The 25,518-nt window shown below is 41.9% G+C and overlaps 2 protein-coding genes across 14 annotated transcripts in view; one reads left to right on the top strand and one right to left on the bottom strand.

Annotated features, from left to right (window-relative positions):
* Window positions 1-10,345, top strand: part of abtb2b (ankyrin repeat and BTB (POZ) domain containing 2b) — a 39,911-nt gene extending 29,566 nt beyond the window's left edge. For both annotated transcript variants that reach the window (XM_026176440.2, XM_080304875.1), the window contains exons 4-17: window positions 4,041-4,193; window positions 4,562-4,727; window positions 4,958-5,047; window positions 5,242-5,343; window positions 5,452-5,548; window positions 6,218-6,353; window positions 6,845-7,122; window positions 7,205-7,383; window positions 7,486-7,591; window positions 7,973-8,075; window positions 8,153-8,240; window positions 8,338-8,406; window positions 8,916-9,029; window positions 9,205-10,345. In XM_026176440.2, the coding sequence (XP_026032225.2) occupies window positions 4,041-4,193; window positions 4,562-4,727; window positions 4,958-5,047; window positions 5,242-5,343; window positions 5,452-5,548; window positions 6,218-6,353; window positions 6,845-7,122; window positions 7,205-7,383; window positions 7,486-7,591; window positions 7,973-8,075; window positions 8,153-8,240; window positions 8,338-8,406; window positions 8,916-9,029; window positions 9,205-9,438 (1,915 nt within the window). In that variant the 3' untranslated portion in view covers window positions 9,439-10,345. The remainder of the gene's footprint in view (window positions 1-4,040; window positions 4,194-4,561; window positions 4,728-4,957; window positions 5,048-5,241; window positions 5,344-5,451; window positions 5,549-6,217; window positions 6,354-6,844; window positions 7,123-7,204; window positions 7,384-7,485; window positions 7,592-7,972; window positions 8,076-8,152; window positions 8,241-8,337; window positions 8,407-8,915; window positions 9,030-9,204) is intronic.
* The window catches only part of brsk2a (BR serine/threonine kinase 2a), a 173,019-nt gene continuing 157,582 nt past the window's right edge, over window positions 10,082-25,518 (bottom strand). For 4 of the 12 annotated variants that reach the window (XM_080304876.1, XM_026176443.2, XM_080304878.1 and 1 more), the window contains 7 exons: window positions 23,478-23,538; window positions 21,293-22,070; window positions 21,093-21,141; window positions 20,065-20,188; window positions 18,753-18,933; window positions 16,798-16,887; window positions 10,591-13,392 (listed from right to left, as the gene is read on the bottom strand). In XM_080304876.1, the coding sequence (XP_080161002.1) occupies window positions 13,172-13,392; window positions 16,798-16,887; window positions 18,753-18,933; window positions 20,065-20,188; window positions 21,093-21,141; window positions 21,293-22,070; window positions 23,478-23,538 (1,504 nt within the window). In that variant the 3' untranslated portion in view covers window positions 10,591-13,171. Of the gene's footprint in view, window positions 10,414-10,590; window positions 13,393-16,797; window positions 16,888-18,752; window positions 18,934-20,064; window positions 20,189-21,092; window positions 21,142-21,292; window positions 22,071-23,477; window positions 23,539-25,518 lie in introns of those variants that run through there. The other 8 variants (XM_026176449.2, XM_026176452.2, XM_026176450.2 and 5 more) reach the window with 6 other exon arrangements.

The raw sequence follows: 25,518 nt of genomic DNA, 5'->3' as shown, positions 1-25,518 counted from the left end.
GATTTATACAGGCATGTCTAAAGGTAACATAAGCATATATAAACGTGCTGGCGCTCCCACTAAGGTGTGAGTGTTCAGTTTGCAGCAGTAAATCAGTTAATGTTGTTGACGAGATTTTGCCCTTTAATGCTGATAATGAAAATCACATGTTAGGATTATGATGAAGGCATAGCATCTGTCAGGTGATCATAGTTACATGAATGTTTTCACAGTGAAATCACCAAAAATATCCACCTTGTCTTCCCTTCATTACACGTTTGTATGGAAATAAACCCAGCTGCCTCCTGTGCATTTAATAAAAAGCAGACAAAGTGCATGTGAGACAAAGTCCCCGTTAGCTTCAAAGTGAACACAACAGCAAATATACACCCTTTTCTTTCACCTGGCTGTTGTTATAAATCCTCAGATGTTTTTAATGCTGGATGTATATCAGCCTAGTTTATGTGTCCAGGATAAAACAGTTTGGCATCCCATCATACTTTATGCTTTTTTTCTTTCTTGACAGCTGCTGCACACAGGTTTGCCTTTCTGCATGTTCATATTCCTATCTCTTTGTGACTGCGTGTCTGTGAATGTTAGAGAACACACTCAGGTGGTGTGAAAACCTGGTAGTGATTACAATACGAGTGCCTGGTAATGATACAGGCTTCTCTCCTTCAGTGGGCCTCTCCCTCTATCTGGCTCAGCCTCTATTAAGAGCTGTGTAAAACCTTTGGTGGAAACCCAAAACCACCAGATCTGTGTGGGCCACATCGTCAGACATTAGAGGGAGCCTGGTGAGAGCCTTATTGCCGAATCCTTGAGAGTACAAGAGAAACCCTCTTTGTTTTGATCCTCTTAAAGCTGGTGCTTAGTTGTGAGTAATAATCTTGTTTTGGAGTAAGAGGGCGCTTAAAGCGTGGGAGGGCAGATATTATTGTCTTATTTTCACACTCCACTATTTAAACATACAGAAAAAAGTTGATCAAAAACAATTAACTTTTTTTTTGTTTTTTACTATTATTGCAACTTCACTAAAAAGCAGCACTTCCAACATTCTTCTAAACAGACCCCCTACTCCTCTGCTTCCTCAAGGAAAAGAGATTATTTTAATAATGGAGCTTACTTCTAACTGCATTTACATCAGCTATGGTTATGTCTCCATTCATATCTGAGCCTTTACGATTGCAATCTGAAACAAGATCAGTGGTTAACCTTGACCCTTTGGCTGATTTAAGTTCCTTTCGGGTTATAGGTTTTATAAGACACATGGGGCCAGTGTAGCGTGTGTGATTTTTGCCTCCTAGGTAGAAAAGCCTTTGCTTTTCATTTTGGACAGGTCAGCGTTCGAACACACCTGACCATGATTTGAGCTCACTGTCTTTATGACCTACCAGATGGTGGTAAGCAACGCACCATGAATCAAAGCTAACGTTTACATGCTCACGTGTTGGAGAGTTTGTGTATGTTGGTGTTTCTATATCCTGCTGTTCTCTGTATGAAGCCTTAGTATGAGAGGTCAGTAAGCTAGCCAGAGGCACTATCTGGTTTCGGTCTTAACAGGCTCTGTGGCTTTTGATGTTGCAGAGACTCTGATGAAGCTAAAATTTGCGTTTCAGGCAGAGGGGCATAACCCGGACACGTACGAGGGTCAAAAGGAAGGCGTATGTTTTAAAAAAAAAAAAAAAAAAAAGGAGATTGATCCTATAGGAGAGATAGGATGGGACATTATAAGTGTGCATCTGTCAGCAGTACATGTCTGGCTAATTGGTATAAGAATGCAGCTAAATATCTTGTCAAACACTATTGTCCATTATTAATAGAAAAACTCTACCTTTAATGTTGGCTGATTGACAAAAGGAAGGACAGAGGGGGAAAATCTGGATAACTGTAGCAAAGTTGGCTCTAGTTAGTGTCTGATTGCAGGCGTGCAGTCAAGTAGTAGGGTGGATACCTATGACATTCAGGAAGCCACACACAAATGAACAGACACACTCACACAGCCCAATTTGTGTTGAGTGGAGGCCATTAAGGGAGAAATAAACATTGATTCCCAAGCCCATTGAGCCCATCCTCAGAAACGTGACATTCTTATCACTCTGCACCCTCTGAACTACCCACAGACTACCGCCCAACCCCCGTCTTCATTTCGACATACCCCACCTGCTATCTCCCAAACACTTAAAACCTTCATTATATGCACCTACCAGTCACACTTAATCATCCCTCCTCCCCTTGATCCCCTTGTCTGCTTGTTAACTGTCACGCCTGGGTGACAGCAGAAGCTCCTCCCTTTGACTGACTAGCTACTGATAAAGTACTGAGGCAACATCTGAGAGAATAGCTCGAGAAAAAGACTTGAAGAGCTGACAGCAGAGGAGCTGCAGATGCCCAAAATTCAGTTAAGGCCTCAAATGTCAGCAAAAAAAGTTATTATTAGACTCTGCAGAACAGTGTTAATTATCAAACAAGCATGGCTTTATTATTAACCACTAATTTCATACAGTCTAGCTAAGAAAATCTTTATTATTTATGTAAGTTGGGATGCAGCTGTTTGTTCAATTTATGTTATATCAGATTCATGTTTTAAAAGCTCCACATCAATTGTGAGGAGGAGAGCCATTTTGCAATATGCATTATTAACAAACCCGTGATGAACGAGTGCTCTTGTGCAGAAGGTTCTTTGCTATAGGAAGCCTCCTACTGCTTTTTAAAGTAAGCACAGTAAGGAGAGTAAATGGCACAGCAGTGCTACTGACAGTAACTATAATCCCAAAATACATTGCTGTGTTCTTGTATACTGCCCATGCTTTTGCTACCATGGATATTCATTATGTAAGTCTTTCATTTTCCAAGAACAAAGGAATGGCCACTGATAAAAAACAATGTCTCAGCATGAGAAAGGCAGTCTAATAACACAGAGACGTTGTTCAAACAATCATTAACGGCTCTTAAATGAGGCTTCATATGATCAAAAGCAAACAGCAGTCACATTCCTGCTAATTTGTCATTGTTCACAAACACATTCTATTCACATATGGTGGGAGAGAGGCGCAGACGAGAAGGGACTGATAACAGATAACAAGCTAGACTATAAAAGGACAAATGCAAAGACGGCAATCAAACAATGACTTTCAAAGTGCCACGTTCACAAACATGACAGCAGACCAAATGTTGTGTCCTCGTGGTTTTTTTTCCCCCACATATACTTCTTCAGGAATAACAACACTGTTACTTCAGCTTTAGGTCACAATTTTTAATTTCAGGTGATTCTTTCTGTTTTTGTTGAAGATCTTGGTTAAACATAAGTAGCCGCTATCTTGTATTTTTACATGACCGCAAAGATTAAATGGTAAATGGCCTGTATTTGTATAGCGCTTTACTAGTCCCTAAGGACCCCAATGGGTTTTACGCAACCAGTCATCTGCCCGATTAACACACTGGTGATGGTAAGCTACATTGTAGCCACAGCCACCCTGGGGCGCACTGACAGAGGCGAGGCTGCCGGACACTGGCGCCACCGGGCCCTCTGACCACCACCAGTGGGCAACGGGTGAAGTGTCTTGCCCAAGGACACAACGACCAAGACTGTCCAAGCCGGGGCTCGAACCGGCAACCTTCCGATTACAAGGCAAACTCCCAACTCTGGCGATCTAGTCATATAGAAACATCTGTTTCTTGAGCCTTAGAGGGATGACATCAGCGAGAATGCCAGCTGAGATTAGGAAAGATGACTCGTGCTGTGAAATGAATGTGGGTTGGTGATGTTGTAAGTCATCTGGCTGAAGACAGTCTATGAGTTAATTCCCAAAGTGACTGAATTATGAGTGTTTAAGTTTACACTCCCCACTAAAGTCATCTAGTCTTTCACAGAGCCTCATCTTTTACTGGCTCCGTTCAATAAAGATTTGAATTTACTGGTTTACAAGGTCACTTTCTGTGTACATACAGGGAAATACTAATGTCTGTTACCTAGCAGTGAGTGGTACTCATTATCATAACCAGTAATAATTGGACCAAAGCAAACAGAAGGTGAATGATTTCTCTTTTTTTGCTCATAGGCCTTTTCTGTTGCTGCCACCTTTAATGGAGTGGATGAGGGTGGCCATAGTTCATGCCGAGCATCGCAGGAGTTTATTAGTGGACAGCGATGATGTCAGACAGACGGCGAGGCTTCTCCTTCCGGGATTGGACTGTGAGCCGAGACAACTGAAGTAAGTGAGAACACTCATTCACCTCACTCGCTCTGCTGGGATGAAAGTGCTTAAAATAAAAATACAAACCTTACTAATAATTTCAGGAAAAGAAAAACTAAGACTGATGTTTTCTTTGAGCTGGACGTCTGTCGTTTAATCATTGTATTTAACAAATGATTGTATGCGGTAAATTAATCTTTGTTAACTATTGTGTGGCTCATTAACTTTACTTCTTTCTATAGAAAGCATCATTAACATATGTAAGCCACAAGGTGCATAAAACAAGCATCTTAGAAAAGCGACCGAGTAGATCCTAATAAATTAGCCATCAGCTCTCAGAAATTAATTGGTAACTGGTTATTTATTCAGTTTTAATTTTGTTTCAGGCCTGAGTGTTGCTTCAGCTCCTTCAAGCGTCTCGACTCCAAAGCTGCCTCTGATAAGTTCCACCTTGATTTGGGTTTTCGGATGCTCAACTGCGGTCGCACAGATCTTATTGGCCAAGCAATCGATCTACTGGGACCAGATGGGGTGAACAGTATGGATGACCAGGTATTTAAATTTTACTTAATTTATGTTGTGGAGATATAAATGTAAGCCGTTAGCTCGAGCAAACCACCTCTCATTTGGGGACACAAAGCAGGCCCCTTATACAATACGATAAATCTCAAGGAAATTGCTGTAAGTCCATGAAATATCCTTAGAAGTGATGGAAACATAGCTTTGTGTTATAACTTGTTCAAAGCTTCATGCATTTGCTTCTACTCTTGTTTTCATTACAGGGTATGACCCCTCTGATGTACGCCTGCGCAGCTGGAGACGAAGCCCTCGTCCAGATGCTGATTGATGCTGGGGCCAACCTTGACGTGGCGGTAAATATGCTTAAGTATTTCCAATGTTGTCAAATCTGTCTTAATTTAAGCACATTTTGTATCCCTTTACATCTATAAACAGGAAAGGTTTCCATTATTAAAGCATGTAAGAGGCTCTTATGAATGTAATGTTTTCTCTGTGTGCGTGTGTTTGTGATCTTGGTGTGTAATACTGATTTAATCTGTGTTGCCAGGTACCACCCTGCTCCCCCAAGCACCCATCTGTGCATCCTGATAGTCGACACTGGGCAGCCCTCACCTTTGCAGTGTTGCATGGACACATTTCTGTGGTGCAGGTCCGAAACACATACATAAACAAGCTACATGTTGCTTGTTTATGTCACAATGACCCTTACAAGATGTCAAATATTGTTTAATATAACAGAGGTAATGTGCCTTTGCAGCTTCTTTTGGATGCAGGAGCCAATGTGGAGGGGGCTGCAGTCCGCAATGGACAGGAGAGTACAGCAGACACTCCACTGCAGCTGGCTTCAGCAGCAGGTGGGCAAACACACAAGGAACAGCTGATGTTAGAGTGGTGTCCATCTCACAGTGGGTCTGTGTTATGGCCACTAAATTAGCTCTTACTGTATAATTATAGAGGCGAAAAGTCAGGTGGAAGGTTTGACAAAGGAAAAGATTTTGTTGTACAGCTTGTCTATCACCTTTGTTAAAAGCGGTAATAATAACTTTATTGGTTATTTGTAACTAACAGAGTGTTAGGTCCAAGGACCACCTAGAGTAACACTTGGATTAACTTGTGACTCAGCAGGAGGAATGAGGAAATGAGAGAGTAAATGAAGGGGCAGTGACAGCAGCAGTGTGCCGCTTGTGGTTGTTTAGTAGTCTGTGGCCTGCATTCCTCTGTGGGATCATCTGAAAGCAACATGTAGCTTGAGTAAAGAAAACACACGCTCTTCATAGCAGCAGTGACAGTGTGTAAATAGTGCCTGCAATGAATGTGTTGGCTGTTTAAATATGCCAAATGAAATGTGATAAATTTTCATTTATGTTTGTGGTGTATAAATGTTTAAAATGGGCCTAAACCAGTAACAAACAAAAATGTTGACATTTTGGGAATAAAGATGAATAAAAAATAAGCACAAGGATAATAAATTATCTGCAAGTTTATGAACAAAGTGGAAATATTTATCTATTTGTGCTTCTCAGGCAACTATGAGATGGTGAGTTTGCTACTGGCACGAGGCGCTGACCCCTTATCAAAGAACCATGGTGGAAACGCCCTTACATCATCCCTCTATGAGGACATGAACTGCTTCAGTCATGCTGCTGCACATGGACACAGGTATGTATCCCCCAGTCTGAAAACTAGTACTGGAAGACCAGCTGTAAACATTTGCACACGTAGCACAGAAATAATGCATCTGTCAGCTTTATATTACACATGACTAGAGTTAGAGTTTGTGCTGTGAGGATAGATTCAAACGTTTTATCGTGTGATTTAGGAAGAGCTTGAAGGTTTTGTAGTGTGAAAGGAAAGTTTAAGGTGTCATTCTATTCAGAGTCAATTTGTTTCTGAAGACCAGCTGGTGGTGTAAACTTCTCCACCTGTTCACTCTGTCTGTGTGAACACGATGTAGACTCAACACTTTACATTGCTCAGTGAGGGTGATAGATTACGTAATGAGAGAGGAGACTCCAGGGTTGCAGAATTGGAAGTACGTGTTGCCATTTTGGCAGATATTAATGATCCTCCACCTTCTAACTTTCTTTTCTTGTTTCCTTCCTTGCATGCCCTCTTTCTGCCCTCGTTCTACTCCCTATTTATCTTGTCAGGAACGTGCTGAGAAAGCTACTGACTCAGCCGCAGCAAGTCAAAGACGATGTCCTGTCTCTGGAGGAGATCCTGGCTGAGGGGGTTGAAGATGAGACGGCTGGGATCTGCCCTTTCGTCCATCTTTCCCCTCTTCCTAACTCTTCCAATGGTCCCCTGCCGATGCCAGAAGTGGGCATACCAAGGCTCTGCAAAGCCAGGATGAAGGCTCTCCAAGAGGCCAGCTACTACAGCGCCGAGCATGGCTACCTGGACGTCACCATGGAGCTGCATGCTATGGGTACTTTTCAAATGGCAAGAAGAGGATGTGCCTACTTTTCCAGTTTATAGAACCAAATAATAAATCCTTTCTATTTAACCAGGCGTGCCATGGAAACTACACGTGTGGCTGGAATCTCTTCGCTGCGCCCAGCAGCAGTCCAGGACAGGGGTCACCCTCTCCCTCCTCAAAGACTTTAACACAATCAAAGAGGAGGACTACTGTGAGGAACTGGTCACCACAGGCCTGCCCCTTATGTTCAATATTTTGCGCACCACAAAGGTACAGTCAAACACGATCATGAGTATGATTTTCACACTTTTTCAGTGTTAAACAGATTTAATTATACATTTCTCTTCTTCTCGTTCTATTACTTTCCTTCAGAGTGACGCCATTACACAGCAGTTGGCAGCTATTTTTAGTCACTGTTTTGGCCCAGCACCCCTCCCAGCCATCCCTGAGATGAAGGCAACTCTTTCAGCACAGTTGGGTAAGGAAACTATGATCCTTTAGAGTATATGGATATACATGCTCAGAGTTCCAAGAGGATAGCCTTTTACTGGCACCGATTTCAGTATTGGCTAGTGATAATTAGTCATTTTGACATCTAAAACACCAGTAAATCCTTAAATACAGTTTTCTTAAGCCTAAAGTCACTGTCAACAGATTCCTTATACAGTGATACAAACCCTAAAACAACACAAATGTAACACTTGGGCTGTAAATTAGATTTTTTTTCATGAATATTAGTTAGTAAAAGAGTGTCTGATATTTTTGTTTTGCTAATCTTATCAGCAGTAATGTGTACAGAATGACTCTGCTGTTACTAGAACGTTATGGGTTTTATGCATGTGCTGATGTTTTTCTACAGACCCACACTTTCTGAATAACCAAGAGATGTCAGATGTGACATTTGTGGTTGAGGGAAAACCATTCTACGCACACAGAGTGCTTCTGGTTACTGCCTCTGACCGGTGAGTGCAGAAAGGTACAAGAGTGCATTTTAAGGCTTTTGATAAGACCTTACTTAAAGGGTTTTATTTTGCTCTAGATTCAAGTCTTTGCTGGCATCATATGGATCAGATGGAAGCTCCGATAAGGAGATTGAGATCAGCGATGTCAAGTACAACATATTTCAGGTAAGAAACACATTCCCTATTTAGATGTGTTGCATATGACAAAACAGACATTATTTAGATCAAATTGCTCATAAAGAAACCTCTAACCTCTGTACAGATGATGATGTCATACCTGTATTGTGGAGGAACGGAGTCACTGAAAAAGAAGGTGTCTGACTTACTAGAAGTAAGAATTGTTAATCGCATTAATCTGTCTCAGGGTTGGTATCTTAGAAATCCCAGCTTTAGTTCTACATCTTCACATGAATTACTCATTCTTGCTGACAGTGGAGATTGTTCTTTTTTTGTTTTGTTTTTTTATTTGAGTTTAGCTACAAGCTTGACATAGACAAGTTTGTGTTCATAGCAACAATTGAGCTCAATCGTCCCGTCTGGCCAATCCTTTCTAAGCATGAAGCTGTTACTTTGATTTTGAAATATAGTACCCTTATCACAAGTACACAAGCTGGGCTTTCAAATATGTCCTGTGTTTTTGTGCATTTATCAATTTAAAAATCGTTTTCTCTTCATTTTTTCATTAGTTTTTATCAACAATTCGTAGCTTCTTGAACTGAAAACAAAGGAAAATTCCAAATACATGTTACACAAAGTTAAATATTGCTTGTATGCAAACAGAATGAAAGGATGCATGACATTATTTTTCCTCCATTAAAGTGGTCATGTTTTCTCCTGCAGCTGTTGTCAGCTGCTAGTTTGTTCCAGTTGGGGGCGCTACAGAGACATTGTGAACTCATCTGCTCTCAACATATCAGCCTAGATAATGCAGTCAGCATCTACAAAACTGCTAAGGTAACAATTACTGATAGACTTGGATTGCACTACTGTGAGTGCAGTACATATGTATACATCAGTGCTATTTCAGGCATGAAAATATGACGTTGATATAAAAGTTGTTTTGATCATTTAGGTTTACATAAATTAGGTTTATAAAATTTGGTCATTTCACTGTCCTTTCTTCTGTCAGGTTAATGGTTCGGTGGAGCTGAGCTCGTTGTGTGAAGGTTACTTCTTGCAGCAGATGCCTGCCCTGCTGGAAAGAGAGAGTTTTAGGAGCTTGCTGTTGGGACCCCCGGGGGCCCGACAAGGAAACAACTCCACTTCTACGCTGACGCACAGCCGGGGTGACTCACTTGTGGAGGAGCTGGAGACCACCCTGGCTCGACGACTTCGCTCTCTCTACGTCACTTCCCGTGTCTGAAGACAACATGGCAGATGCTGTTGAGAGAGGACAGAAATAAGTGGATAAATGTGGCAATTAAGAAGTCTCACCTTTTCACTGATACAGAATCAGATCTGAAGTGTTTCAAATACAGAAGTTTTCTTGGTAAAATCTGATTTGTGTGTGTTAAGGAGCAATATTTTGACACGGGCACAGATTGGTGAGATGCCTGGCAGTGATTTACTCTGTGGGCAACTCGGCATTTCATACTTTGTGCCAAGCACTCCATGAAAATGTTTTTTGTGACGTACAGCGTTCCGAAGAAGAAAATATGCCTTTTCTCCAGGGCTCACGAGGCTTTACTGGACAAGCAACAAGTTGAAAGTCTGAATAATAAGACAATGCTGCCCTCTAATGGACAAAGCTTGCAACATAAATAATTGCCCTGGAGGATTGGGATCAGTGGCAGCCTCAGTTTTGACTGAAGCGGCCTTTTGATGCTGGACTTTAAACTTTCTGTTCTATAGTATTGCATAGTGGGAGCAAGGCTGCAGCCTTAAACTCCCTGCATCAATGTAAGCTTTGGATTAACAAATCTACTTTTTTAATGTAAAAGCTTTTATTGTCTGTTTGTTTTTGTTTTTTTTAAGTACGATGAGAGTAATGAAAATTTCAGAAGAGTGGGATGGACATTTTCTATTTAATGAGAAAAAGATGTGAGAGTATTTAACGGGGTGTCCCCTTTTTTATTTTAATCAAAGCAGATTATTAGTATGGAAAAAATGCTTCTGCTGTTTTACCAGGTACGCTCTAACAGTTTATTAAGCTTGTGTATGCTGAGGTTTAATGCTTCGACACAGGTACAGCTGCGGAGGCTAACATGGGATTTGGACGACAAGAGTCTGTTTTTGTGCTGGATACATTATTAAACCTGGTAAACAAATCATTTAATGTGTGAATTGTTTTGGACTCACCTGGAATCGGGGAAAACGGCAGATTTACAAATGAGGAAGCCTACAAAATGGAAATAATTACATATGAAATACAATCTTACCACAAATCCATGGCATGTGACATAATGGGGGGGAAAAAAAATCTACTGCATCGATCTTAACTTTGTTTATGAAACCTTTTTCCTCTCTGGTCTACACTTACCCTTGCTTGCACAGGTAGAAATAAGGATAACAAACACACCATAACTGAATGAGTTTATTTGTTTCAGCACTGAAGATGCTCACAGTTATGTTTTATGGAGATTACAGTCAGTTTTGCTCCTGCTCTGTCAAAAGACCCATGTAGGCCTCTGAATCATTAGATATCCTTAGTGCTGCTAGCTTCCCATTGTAGAAAACAGAAAGGAGGGCGCATATCAGGGTATTGCTTTGTGTTTGTAGTACTGGTATCCCCTCCCTGTGCCTCTACTACTAACGGGTAGAGAGAGCCCAGACCTCAGAGCCTTCCAGAGAGAGGTACAGAGTTGAGGAAGCATCCTTCAAAAACTTTGTGCACAAGATAAGGAGGAGGAGGACGAAGGGAAAGATCAGCAGGGCCAAGGGAACAATTTAAAAGGAAAAAAAAGAGCCAGAAATAAAAGCAGAAAAGGTGGGAAAGTAAGGGACAGACAGAAGGGGAATTTAAATTTTAAAAGGTAGTTTTGTGGAAAGAGAAGTGATGAAGGCTGAGAGAAGGAGTGAGTTTGGCATGGAACATTAACACTAAAGCCATGCAAAGAAAAGCTCATGTTTTGACATGCACACAGCAATACAAGCTAAAAGCACAGAGCAGGAATCCCCAGCATTGTTGAGAAAACAATCAACCCCCACGGTTTGTCTGTCTATTTACAAAGAGAAGAAGCAGATCAGGATCTGTGGTGTTCTTCTCCTCCAGCCTGGCCTACACGCACAATAATATGAAACTGACAAATATCAATAGAAGAGCATATTCCCTCTCCAAAAAGAGGCTAAGTCTACATTCTTAAATTACTGGTAAATCATTTTTTTCCAAGAGTTCCCACAAGTTCTCTTTCCCTCTGCAGAGAGAGCATGGAAAAGAGAATTTATGACTTGTCAAAGTTCACATAATTCAGTTAAAGTCAGACCAAAGCAAAGGAAATAAAAGTTCTTTTTTTTTCTTTAAATGTCCCATTTACGAACACACAAGAGGGTAATAAATAACATTCAACTGACCTAACAGCTTTGTTCATATAAATAGCCAAGATATAATAAATTAGGAAATCAAACAGTGAGATGAACAAACATGAATAAATAAGGACAACAATACAAAAATATCCACAGTTGCATTTATCACGTCATTTTTTCGTTTGTTTCTCTACTCCTACTGCTGGTAAGTGAGACTAGAGAGAGGTATAAATGAAAAGCAAAGAAGAAATGCTGCAGATAATAGGAAACAGGAATGTTTGGATCATTATTGGGTCAATCAAACAAAGACGTACATGATCATGTAACAAAAATACACAGAATTTAAAATGACAGTAAGTGGCAGGCTCAGGTTTACCAACCTGTTCCTATGGTATCTAAACAGTGTCACAACTAGACATTTCTTTTTTTTTTCTTTTTTTACATAAGAAATGATATCAGTCTGTACAACAGAATAGATCATTCATTTTAAATACCCGAATATCCACCCACTTCCCTCCCCCCACCCTATACTATCATTTAATATCTCCCGCTGCCCTGTTCTTCTCGCACCCAACTCCTCTCTGAAAACACAATTCCAGTCTGTTTTGCAGCAATAGTATTAAGTCTAATAAAGTCAGTATTTCAAACCCAGTTCTTCACAAAGAAAGTACATTATAATAAAAAGCAAACAAATACAATCCAGCAAGCATCCGTGTCGGCTGTTTGGGCTTTCCACAAAACTCCTCTCCCTTCTCTCCTCCTCGTGTTTCTGCATGGTGTCTTCTTTTTTTTTAAAATGTTGTTCATCATTGTTGATACATCCCAGAGTTTTTGTGCATACTGGATCTGTGCGTGTATGTTTTGTGTATGTGGCGTCTGTAGTGTTTTTGAATAATGCTCGTTTTCCAATTAGCAAATGCTCCTTGAGGTCAGAGAACGGTGATAGCTGGTGAGGGGAGCGAGTGGTCTTGTTTTTATTGGGATGTGTGTGCTTGTGTGTTTCTAAGAACAAGAACACTACAGGATTTTTTTTTTGTCTACTTCTACTGATGGCTGCCAGGGGTGGAGTCGGGGTGCAGAGGAAGATGAAGGTAGAAGTCTGCATGAAGGGTCTGTTTCCATGGTAACCCCTCCCCCAGCACACCGCTATAAGAAGAGTCCTCCGTCAACAATTGTCCGTCTCTCTTGGCACGCTGGAGGGGTGTGGAGGGGTGGTCGAGGGAGGGCGAATGGAGCAGGGAGCAGGAGGATGGACTTTAATAGGTTTTCTGGATAATTCCTGGTATCAGAAACAAGTCAGGTCATCACACAAGTTAGCAGCAGCATGGGAGCAAACAACTGAGGCCCACAGGTGATTAGATGGTTAGGGTACAGGAGTGGTAATGATGGTGGACACTGAGGGGTAATGGAAAGGGGAGTGGAATGGCAAGGGTGTGTGTCTGTTGTGTTGGTGCAACATGTTGTTTGCAAAATATCACTTTGATTCTTTTAATATATTTCTATCTATATAAAGTCATTTTATAGAAAAGATGTCCATAAATGATTTATATATATATCTAGCTATGTACAGATAGCATATTCTCTCTGTGTCTCTGGCTTAAAGTGATACTGGGATGGCTACAAAGCGCCACGGTCTAAGATTCCTCTGGTGTCCCCACAGATGCCACCGACAAGTGGGCTCTGTCTCGGCCTGCAGCAGGGAATTTGGTGTCATTATTTTCTGGGTCATGCCTCCGGACGTGCATGGGTGAGGGGCAGTGCTTGGAGGGCGTGCCAGGGGGGTAGGGCACCTGTCCATTCTTCTCGTCTGAAAAAAGTTGTTTAATTACGTCAAAGAAGTTACTCAATGGGCTGCCTAGGTACACAGATGGGAAGAAAAGAGGACAAAAAAGGGGGGAAAGAGAGAAGACAGAAGAAACAAACTAATGAACAATGGGGTTCACAGGATAGAGAGATGGCTACATGTAAGGCAGAGCGAGCGAGCAGAGGTGAGGAGGTGGTAGACCCACGTACACTGTGCAAGGATGAGAACTGCCGAAGCAGCCGTGTTTAGACCACATAATGCATTAGCCTCGGCAAATCATGCATACGTTTCAGCGCAATCCACGGAAAAAAACACAAGTGCCCATTAAGTCGATATAGTGACCAGTGTGTCTGAACGAGTTTGGCTGGCCAGAAGCAGGACAGACAAGATGATAGAAGCGAAAAATGAGAAAGCGTGGAAATTCAAGAAAACACTTCCTGTCAAAGAAGCATTACTGCTCCCCCTGAAACATAAAAAGTCTTGGAAACCTGTCCTCCAGCATCAAACGTCTGACACATCCTCAATGTAGGTGTGTCAGACGTTTGGTTTGACATACTAATCATGAGTCGTGTTTTTGCCAGCTAGAAGCTGGCAAGCTTTTTATTTTTCCTTCAACCTCAAGGAAACAGCATCACTTTTAGACTACTGTAATTCCCTCTACAGGGACCACATCCAAAAAAACATCTCTGATTGTTTAAACTTAGCTGTCAGATTTCTAACAGATTCAGAGAAGTTACTTCCATCCATGCTACACCACACTAGCCACCTGTTATACACAGAATTGGCCTTAAACTTAAATTTCATTCATTTTATTTTTAAATACTTATACAACCTCAGTCCCATCTCCATTACAGACATACACACACCTTATGAACCTGCCCACTCCTCATGACAGAGCCTTCCGAATTACATAGAGTTCTGTATCCATTTCCTCCTTACCAGAGGAAATTAGATTTGGAAGTGTCTACTTTTAAATCACTCCTCAAATTTTACTTCATTGTAAACTATTTATGCTGTATTCTCTAATACACAATTTTACTGTGTTTTGATATCATAACCATAGCACTGAAGGGCAACATAGACTTCTCATTAGTGAGGCTGTCTACCTTGTGGTAATTGTTCATAGTGACATACATAACACAGTAAGAGACCTGAATGGACCTCAGAAAGAGGAAACACGTGCAGTGTGTGTACGTATGGACAACAGTACGCATGCATATAAGCATTAAGTACACCAAACATAAGAAATGAAGCAAAGAGGTGATGGTCCGCATAAGCGTGACTGATCAGTCACAAACAAGACTGTTTCTGACTTCTTTGCAGTCCAAGCAAACAGTTATAGCATCAGTAAAAAAAGAAAAAACAGACTGATGAGCTACACGGACAATAAACCGCACAAACATGCTGCGTCTACACATCAGCAAAATGTAGATTATAAAATAGAATTTCTTGAGGTAAAACATTCTGTTATCAGTCTGTATGTACTTCCAGTATGATGACTGCCTGCAGTATTGTGTAAATTAGAAAATTTGTCATATACGGATTAATGAGCAATTGCATGCAAGTGCACATGTGAGAAGGCCAGTAGTAGTTTCTACTGATCCATTATCCTGCAGGAATGTGGCTGTAGCTAACTTCTTCCCCATGTTTATACTTCTAATTCCACATTAGTCAATTAACTCTTTCCCAATCTGGATTGGGAATCCGTGTTTTGAAAAGACTACAACAGACCACATAATATTGCCTTTTCTCAAAAGCATCTTTATCTGAATGAATATACCTACATTTTACTTCCTGCATTCCTCCATACTTTAACTCTTCATAAGTACAGGTCTCAGAAATGCTGTCATCACTAGTGATTAGGGGCATTAATAACCAGGTTTTGACAAAGCCCTTTGACACAATGTTATGCAAATCAATTTCTATTCTTAATTACAGTCACTGACTTTTATTTTTAAATCCCTTTTGTTCAGGTACTACTAGAGGTGTGTAAGTGGGTCAAAGTAAATAGAGAGGAGGAGAATAAGATTGTTTTCATGCTGATTGCTTCTCAGCGTGATGCCGTAAAAACATTAATTCATTCAACTAGCCTTTGTCAAAAATAACTTACTTTGACTTTTAATACCAACTGTATCATCTCGGACAACACAAACTAAAAGTAGTGTACTTTTCAGTATCTATCCATCTATTGCTTTAAGCGGTTCTCATATTATACTCCAACAATGTCATCTCTCCTACAGAGACGGCCCACTACGTCAAAACCCCCATCACCATTAAAACCTAATCTAATGTAACTTATTGTAATTTTACCCTTCCCACACCTCAGCCTGGTAATGAGCTGCACGATATAAAAAGATCAAAAATAATTGGTAAACTTACTGAGGCACAGCAATGATAACAGACTGTTAAATATCATAACAGCTGTCATGACTGCTGTTCATTTCTGAGTGCCAATGAGAGTAATTTTGCGTAAAAGACACAGGGCAAAGACACAGCTCACACTTAAAAAACTGTAGTGGGACATGCTACCAAGACCTGGCATGGAACTGGAAATGAGTTTAAGAGGACAGAGAAAGACGCAGACACGGTTCACAACTGGTAACGTTTCCTCCTGATGTTGTTTACTTGTCTGGCCAGCAGATAGAGCTCTTGGATGGCAAGTGAGATGCACACAGCTCACAATGATTCAAAAGAGTCAACATGTTAAGAGCAGAAAGGGATGAGTCGGAGCCCTATGACTCTTCATCATCCAGACTTCACTTTTATGAAACAGTATCGAGCCACAATGGCACAAAAAACGTGCTTACATCTGCTGAAACTGTCACCTCTGAAACTACTGAAAAGATGAGAGAAGAAAGAGAGACTAATATCATCAAGTTCACATGTGAATGGCTGGGTGGTGATGATGATTGTTGACCTCAGAGGTGTTTGTACCTTGCTTTTAGCGGTGGACTGGTGAACATACAGAGAGTGAAAGCGCACGGGATGCCTAGAGAGCGCACTTATCAGGTGTGGTGTCACTATTTGGCGCAGTGCAATGTGGGAGTGCGTTAAGGGGCAGAGGTGTTGCCATGGTGACAGGCTCCAGTGATCAGTCTTGAAAGTAGGAGTAACAGAATGCGAATCGGCTTACCCTACCTCTACTCTAATCTTCACTGCCAGTGGGCAGAGAGACAACATTTGACCCGCAGTCGGTGCTTGAGAGCAGCTCCCACCCTTTCATAGCAGTGAGGCACGGGCATGCAAAGGAAGCCGATTGGAGAAGCAGAGAGTGGCTTGAGGATTTCAAGCATACTGAGAAGACGGGTTGGATTTAGCTTAGCTATAGCGGCGAGTGTAGCTCATCAAGGGGCGGGATGGGCAGATGAGGCGGTAGGGGAATGGGTGGAGAGGTTTTGGTAAGGGTTTGGAATTTCTTTTTTTAAAATATTTTTTTGAAAAGGAATTCTTACTCACCGGAAAGCTGTTGGACCCCAGGCTGATCGTGTGTGCTCAACAACTGGCTCTGAATCGTCTCCACTACTCGTTTAAAGCGTCGGCTGGGTCCTTCACAGAGACATAGATAAACACATGAATGCTGACATAGTAGACCTTTCATGGAAAACACTTACAGTTGTCTTGGTAGGTAAAGCAAAAGTAGCATAAATGATGTCTCTATTCCATTAAGCGTGTGAGCAAACCATGATAGTAAACCAGAATGCACGAAAGCGGCACTTCTACGAGTTCAATGCTGCCATCAATAGATCTATTCTCTTCTGTGACAAGTCATGGGTGCTTTTCACTATGCTAACTTTTGCTTCCTTGCCTCCAACTCTCCTACAGTGACTTGAAAATCATCGCCCCTTACATGCACCACAATGAGACAAGAAACAAGGAAGTTTCTGGAAAGGATTAATATTCATTTTGGTGTGATATATAGACAAACACATCAAATGCAACTGATGATAAGGATGTGCCCATACTTGCATGTGTCTTGTGCATACCTACTGAGAAGACCTACAACACGTGATGGAGGGAGGGGGCATGTTATTATACTGAAAAACCCCTAAAAAGTCTGTTCAGGGATACAGAGTATCAGCAGCATGAAGGCACACAGCAGAACTTGTACAAATATATTGCAATAACCAAGTAGATTTAAAGGTACTGGTTTTTGAAGGCAAAGCAAACAGGGATATGGACGTGGTGCAAAATGTGAGGTGGAAAACTGCAGAAAGCCTGAGATTATAAATGGGGGCCAGAGATGAGTGCTGCTGAGAGCTCCTGCTGTCTACCTGTTGTGTACAGTATACGGTCAGTGACATGAAGAACTGGCTTCTATTACAGCCCATTCAGCTCAGCTGTGCCCCCATTTATGTGAAACAGAAAGAGGAGAGTAAAAGAGAGCATGCAGGTGTTTGTGCAGAACTAAGCATTAACACACGTTTCAGTGTGGGATTGTGCATAGTTTGACTTCAGTTTGCTAAATCTTATCAAGAATTCAGGATTTAAAAAAAATTATGTTTTTCATTAAGTTTAACACACCAACATGCTTTCGGGGAAAAAAAAGACTTCAGGCTTGTTTGTTTGTTGAATATACATGACTCCATTAGTTTAAAGTGTGACATTCAAAGTGTTTCACTTGTCATTTGTGAGCTTGAATTTAAGGCTAATGAGATGGAGAGCCAGCTGCTCAAATGCCATAATAATACATGCATGTCTGTCCTCTGTGATCGGTTGAGATCCTTGGTTTGAACTTGACCCTTTCTTTCTTGGATTCCAGCTTTAAGTACAGAAGGAAGACTTGGTGTATTAAATTTTTAGAGAACTAATTCCTCCCTTGTATGCAACACAGTGTCTTTCAATACTGTTACAACACCTTCTCCATTGATTTTCAGTTCCACTGTTACACCGTTTGCATCTACTCGAATCTCAAACAGTGAAGACACATGTAGGTCAAACTTCAAGTGCCCACAGATGATGTAAACTGAGACAAGTGTTAGTTCACACAAGCCACAAAGTTAAACCTAGTCTGCAATTCTGACAGGTCAGCTCGTATCAGTTCCAGCCCACCATCGGCTGATTGTTCACATGACAGTCATTCATGTATTTTGCTTGCAAATCTCAAACAAAGCTGATTATTTAAGTTGCTTTAGCCTGCCTACAGTTGATACACATCTGCAACCCCACTCTACAAGATCTTCTCATTTTAATCCGGTACCCGACTTAATCAGCGTCATATCTGTTGTCACGGATGCTTTTCCACGTATCCTCACAGAAGTGTGGATACCAGAGCCGTACCACCAAATATACCGCTGGTGAACATTCTGCTTTTGATTCTAAAGGCCATGACTGTAATTTCCTGAACAGGGACAGCCTTTCTAGAAGCAGGTGAAAATGTTGAGATGTTTTTATGATTGCTGAAGTATCCTAACCTGAGAGCAGGGTGAAGGTTACAGAGTAGATGCCATTCTCCTTAGTGGCAGCTGTGCTCTCTGTGTAGGTGATATCCACCTGAAATTTCACCGGCTTCTGGAAGACTGTGGGGCCGGCTGTTGACTTGTACTCTGCTCGAAAAGAGGTCTGAGAGATGACACTGTGGCTCAGGCTGGGAATCTGTGGGGGCAAAAAAGGAATCGTGAAAAGAAAATGTCAGAAAGAGGAAAAAAAAACAGGAATAAAAATAGGTAGCACAAAGACACGAGTAATGGGATTATGCATAGGAATCACTGATGTTAAATTTTTCTCCCACACCTTGCAAATGACAAGGTGAATAAACCCTCATTAAAATACCCTCCACATAGAGTTTCAAATGTGGCTCGTACTAAGGAGATTAATGCCTCGGGGAGTAGCCATGCATGCCAGAGAGACTTAAGCTAATGTAATCTTGAGTCATCCAACAACATTGCACTCTCCCGCCTAAAATGAATTTGTATGCCCAATGAACAGGTGAGCCCTGAAATTGTCACGTTTTGCCATAGTGCTAGAGAGGGTTTGACATTCCATTAATGCTAGAGTGCTGAGAGGTATAATTCCACTGATTCAGGTGCCAATCTCCTGTCTGGAATACCAGCTAGCATAACCCAAAGGAAAATGCTTCCTCCAGGGATGAGGAAACAGATTTGACATTGACCCGCACCGGCAGAGTTTGTACACTTAGACTTTGTTAAATCTAACTGGGGTGAGGATAGGTTCTGTTCAGTTATGTACTCTGAATATCAACGACCACTGCTTACTGTTTCTTGGTACTGATTCTGCTGCGCTTACTGAAAAAGCTAATGCTGCCTTACATTTCTGCATGTATTTGTAGAACCACGCAATAATAAAGCACAACACACACACAGACACACACACACACGCAATCTACGCTTTTTCTCACCCTGCACATCTAAATATACAAACACACATGCTCAGAGCACTGTATTGAGGGCAGGACATCTATATGCTAATGACCAAAGCTCAGTGTTGATTTTCTATTGACCTCAAGTGGGTCCACAGTCAAAGAGAAAATAGAAGCGGTGAATACAAGCAGTTTACTGGATTGCTACATAAATCAGCACCATGTTAGCAAACACTCAGAGCATGCCTGCCTCGTAGCAGAGCCAACATCCTGCATTAGAGAGCAAATACCCAGGTGATACGGCTGCATTCATGCACAAACAGATACAGTGGCAGCAGATGGGAAAAGGGTCAGGGGTTCAGCGGAAGGGACAAAGGAAGAAATTAGCAAAAACGTGGTGTATCTACCGAGAGAAAGGCTTGAACGATGTCTGCCTTGATTGAGCTGAGAGGTTTGTCTTTGATGACAATGAAGATCTGTTCCTCTTTTTCCAGGTTGATGAAGTTACCAAACCAGGATTTTTTGGCAAGTCTGTGAGGAAAGAAAAGACATTTAGCAGAATATAAGCCCAATGTTGTACACATACATCTTTATACAGCTGACCATTTTTGCAACCTTGTTTTAGTTCCCTATCAGTCTATTGATTCTGAGAAACAACCACCTCCCCACAGTTCTGTAGGGATTCAAAGGAGCAAACAGAGGATGTTCCAGTGCATTGTGTATGAATGGATTTGAGGGGGGTGGGGTGAGATAACTGAGTCTCTCTGTGAACAGAAGGAGCAGAGGTAGATGAATTTACTATTGGCCTCAGCCCAGGTGCACTTCCAACCACTAGTAAGCCATATGGACTCCTGTTTTCTGGCATTAATATTAGATATAAGATTTATAATATTTAGCATTACATTTAAATCAATATAAATACCTAGTAAAATATGGAAACAAATGTAGATTAGCCGAAAGAGATGCACTGTTCTGCAGTAGGAGACTGACTACAGCTCACGTGACTGTATACTTCGGGCTGAGCTAAAACAGGGTCTCTCTCTGATCAATTTTCCAACTTCTTTCAGTTGGGAAATTCCTATCTAGCCAGGTGGAAATGACCAACCCAGACAGCAACCAGCCAACCAAACAGGCATATCTAGGCCAACCTTGAGTTATCAGGCCCATGGGAACTCAAAAGCATCACGCAGGCTCGTCCTGCCTCCCTCATAACCCACTCACTACCTCCTGCTACTGTCCTCTTTCCAACTCAGACCAGACCGGAGGTCATTACAAGTCGACTCAGCAGGCAAAAATCAAACATTCATAGATGTTACACTTTCCAAAACATCATCCTATCGAGAGGGAGCCTGTTTGAGCCAGTGGCTAAGGGGCTGAGAGGTTATGCATAGTTATGATAGCAGTGGTGCTTTCAAAATGGACAGCGTCTGCTTACTCTGGGGAAGACTCTGGTGTGAGGCTGGACATCTCCTCTTGTGTGGGAACTGTGGAAGCAGAGTTAGATGTCAGACGATTGAGAAAGACTAAAAATTGTCAAAAAGTATATTACGGTACAATGTACAGTAAAACTTTTGGGGAAAAACCAAGATTGTAGCATTAGTCAGCAATTTTTCATGTAAATTGGCTGAAATCTACCTTGGAGTTTCCTGCGATGGAAACGTGGTGAGCCCAGGAAGCTGTTCTTGATGGAGTTGAGGCGCGTCCTCCAAGGCATGCCTCCAATAGAGGGGCTTGGGGGCGGTGTTGGAGTAGGTGTCCCAGCTGGGCTGTCCTTGGGAGTGTGCACTGGGGTGCCCTTTGGGGTGGGGAGGGGGCTGCCTCGAGGGGAAGGGTGAGGGGTAACCTGTATGAGGGGGATAGATTTGGGTGGGTGGTCAGTAAATGGAGAAGGGGCTGGTGCTACAGGGTGAAAATGGTGCAGCCTGATTGGTGACAGGGGCAACACAGGGCTAAAGGGCACAGAGAGTTGGGGGTTGGCAGCATAATGAGCTCGTCGTACTTGGGGGCTGTTTAAGATGGTAGCACTGGCGATGGAGGATGAGGAAAACGGGGAGGATGGGGAAGATGGAGAAGTAGGGGTAGGAGGCACAGAGGCAGAGGGTGGCTGTGATGGAAGCTGGCAGGGAGTGGAGGATTCTGATTTGGCTGCAGGTTCTGGATCAAGGGTGGTTTCAGGAAGTGGGTTTGATCGTGTGGCTTGGAGGGGCTTTGGGACAGTTTTGGACTTGGCAGGGAGCGTCTGTGTCTTGTTGAGTGCTTCTGGCAGGGGCTCACTGTTTGGAGCGAGCGAATTGGGGGTGGAGATACGCTGGCCTGCGCGATTTGGAACGGGCTCAGGGGATGGACAGGGACTGGTGTTAGGGGACGGGGACAAGTCTGGGGACTGAGGTGGTACACCAAACTTTCTGACAGGCTAGATTAAAAGAATAACACAGCCAAGAGGAAGAAGAGGTGTAAAACAAAAAGACAACAAAATAAACAAACAGAAAACACACACAAGAATGCATGCAAGTACACAAACACACAAAGCAAAGGAAAGGGAAGGGCAAACCACCACACAGGTAAAGGAAGAAGTAGCCAAAGGATTTGGAGGCAGGTAACAAGTGCACACACATAGGAAAGATGGAGGAATTGCAACAACAAAAAAGAGAGAAAGAAAACATGGTAAAGACCATTCAGTGACTCATGTCAAAGCAAAGCAAAACAAAAATGAAATGGGAATAACAATACCAGCAAACAATGTGCTCACTTTAAAAAAATCCAAACAAAACACAAAAAGACAGACTTTATTTGCATAAAACATACAAGGCATTCCCAGCAGAGACAAGCAAGCAAACACAAACACACGAGAGAGACAAAAGGCCAATTGGGCTGTCTCAAAAACAAGTGGAAGGTGGCAACTCTGCAGTCAAATTTCCTGATTATTTATTGATGTACTGATTTTGCATGGTTCATTTGCACTCACACTGGTTCAATATTTGCCTTCAACACATTCCTGTCTTCCAGAAGCTAAGTCTGAGAAAATAACCCCACACAGAGCTTCTTGCTGAGAACACAATCCAGGCTTTGGGTGGGTTTGAGAAATCAATTTCCCTTTCAGATAAGCCTGCAAGAACCTGTGTGGTGAGGAGCTCGTCTTAGGATCCTGGCTAATCTGGAGCCTTCTCAGGTTAGTCAGCTGGAAAAGTTTACTACAAGCTCCCCAGCTTTGAGCAAAGGAAAGTGGGATTTTCTGAAGCATTCCCTGAGCTGGATTTCCAAAGAGCTCAGGCCATAGAAAACAGAGAGAAGGATAATAAGTGCAGAGGATGGAGAGAGAAGAGGCTTTGTGGGGTGGAGAAAGTTTTCTGTGCTGTCATGCCTCCTGTGTGCATTCAGCAGTGGGTTTTTACTTAGCATTAACAGAAACATCTAAGCTATATGGACACACAGGAAGCCCTGATATGATACAGGATATGAAAAGGTAATCAAAATGGACCTATACTTTCTCAAAAAACAAAGGTAGATCCTTCAAGGCTGATAAATGTTTATATAACGGTAAAACAGATTGGTGGAAAAATATTGCTGTGCAGAGAAATATTGTTTTCTTTGTGTGTGTGTGTGTGTGTGTGTGTGTGTGTGTATGCTTCTTTCATGGTCAGAAAAAAGAATATTGCTTTATTTTCTATTGCTGACATAATATGACATCAATAAAATGTGATCAGCAGTAGTTGGTTGGCCATTATCCCAGAAGGTTAACAACTAGTTAGTTAAGAACTGGGTCAAGAGGTGTGTTTTATGTGTGTGCGTGTTTGGATGTGAACTGAGGATTACGACTCACCCGTGGGCTGCTGAGCGGGCTGGTGGAGAGACCAGAGGAGGCTCCACTAATAGACCGCGACCTGTGGTACAAACATGTGAGAACACACAGGAGAACAGTAATTTGTGGTATCAACACATGACCTGTTATGTGTTTGAATGAACACAGGTGGGGGTGAACGCTTGGTTACTTGTTACACGTTATTTAGAAAGTGGAGCAGCATATGGAGCTGTCATACTAAGCACACGGGTTACTATCAAGCCCCCTGCAAACACAACACCTACCACACAAATAGGGTACATGTATCACAACACAGTAACAGCACTGAGGTAAAAACTACTACTAGCAATTAATCTCACTCAAAAGTCAGTTTAACAGATATTGATTTGACAAATTTAAACTTCCCACACACTAGGACTCAATCTAGCTTTAAGCCACATTTCACAAAGTTTGATAATAAACCAATCATTCTGACTTCTTAAGCCTTTAGGCCATGAAACTATCTCGAGAGGGAGAATGAAGAGAGACATTTGGTTGAGCGCCATTTGTCATGTTTGTCTTTTCCCTCGCAGATGCCGTCAATAACCCCTATGAGCGGAGTCCTGTTCAGAAATGAACAATCACAGCACAATCTGTCTTCATCAAGCACGCACGTACACATCTACACACACAGACACACACGCACACCCAAAAACAACGCCTGTCAACACTTGGAAACACCAGCTGCTCACTGTCACAACACTGTTCTTTTTTGTCATTCAATCTAATCATACCCCTCTTCCTTCTCTCCCCCCACTTTCTCTTTTTATGTCAGCATGGGTGCATTTATTAATGTATGTCTGTAGCTATAGATCTTTTATCTCAGCTTGAATAAAGGAAGAGATAAAAAGCAGTGACTACTGCTTTTTAAACTACCTGATTGAAGAAGATCTCATGAACAAACTTGAGAAGAGACTGAGATCATTTAAAAGTAAAAAGGGAGGATGGATGGAAAAATAAAGAGTGTGTGGAGTAACAGGGCCATATGCTCACTTCTAATGCTGGAAGCATTCCCACAAGACCACACGGCATTCGAGGAGGCAAAAACTAAAAATGATTATGGCTATCAGCCTAAAAAATGATAATACTGTTATAACAACTGCAACAGCCATAATCATACTCCTGAGAGTAAACAAAGCAGAATAAGGAACATTAAAAGCTACCAAGAAAGTGAGGGAAATTTAGAAACACCCACTGGCGAGCTATTTTTATAAGTTTACCGCTCCCCTTCTACAAATTTATTTAGTGCACACATCCTTTTACACATGAGTAGGCGTGCCGAGACCATGCTGGCAAGGATTTCCTGTTTCATGGAACAACTGACTAGACAGTTGGTATCATTTCCATTTAAGTCCTACAATCCACTGAGACATGGCCGCAGTTGCTCACTGCAGCACTTGTGACCATGTAGCCAACTGAACTTCATTTAAACATGGCCAAAACACAACGTCCTCCGGCCATTATGAGCATATTGTTAGGAGCACTCTGCATCTGTTAGTGTTGGACCAGAAGGCCTATAAAGCTAATGTTGCAGATGGTTATGCTGTACAGTAATAGGCTGTCAGAGGCTCAACCTTGCTTCAGAGAGAGGATAAAATGTTGTTGTTCAGTGCTTTATTTATAGGGAACAGCATACACAAGGAGGGAGTCATTTATCATGTATCACAGAAACCACAAGCCCACATTATTAAACCTGCACTGGAGACAACATTGTAGCAAGCTAGCTACTCTACTCTCGAGCTACTCTGTGCTTGTGTGCTCACTATGTTTACATGCACATACAGTATCCTGGATTTATTTTTGGAATATTCTGGCTATGTAGCGCACATGTCAAGGCCATGCTGCAACAAATCTTGAACCCTCCCAGTTGACTGTTATTATAATTATTCTTTTAAATCATTTTTAGCGCTTTTTGCTTTGCCCTTGGACATCATTTGCAGTAAGCTGGCTACTGATTGGTTACCCCTCTTTGCTATAACATGTATTCTGTGGGTGTTATCACGTGAATTTCATTTAGCTTAGC

This window comes from Astatotilapia calliptera, chromosome 7 (assembly GCF_964374335.1).
Source record: "Astatotilapia calliptera chromosome 7, fAstCal68.1, whole genome shotgun sequence".
In the NCBI taxonomy this organism is placed as follows: domain Eukaryota; kingdom Metazoa; phylum Chordata; class Actinopteri; order Cichliformes; family Cichlidae; genus Astatotilapia; species Astatotilapia calliptera.
Note: the sequence above shows the minus strand (reverse complement) of the source record. Positions and strands in the feature narration are given on the sequence as shown.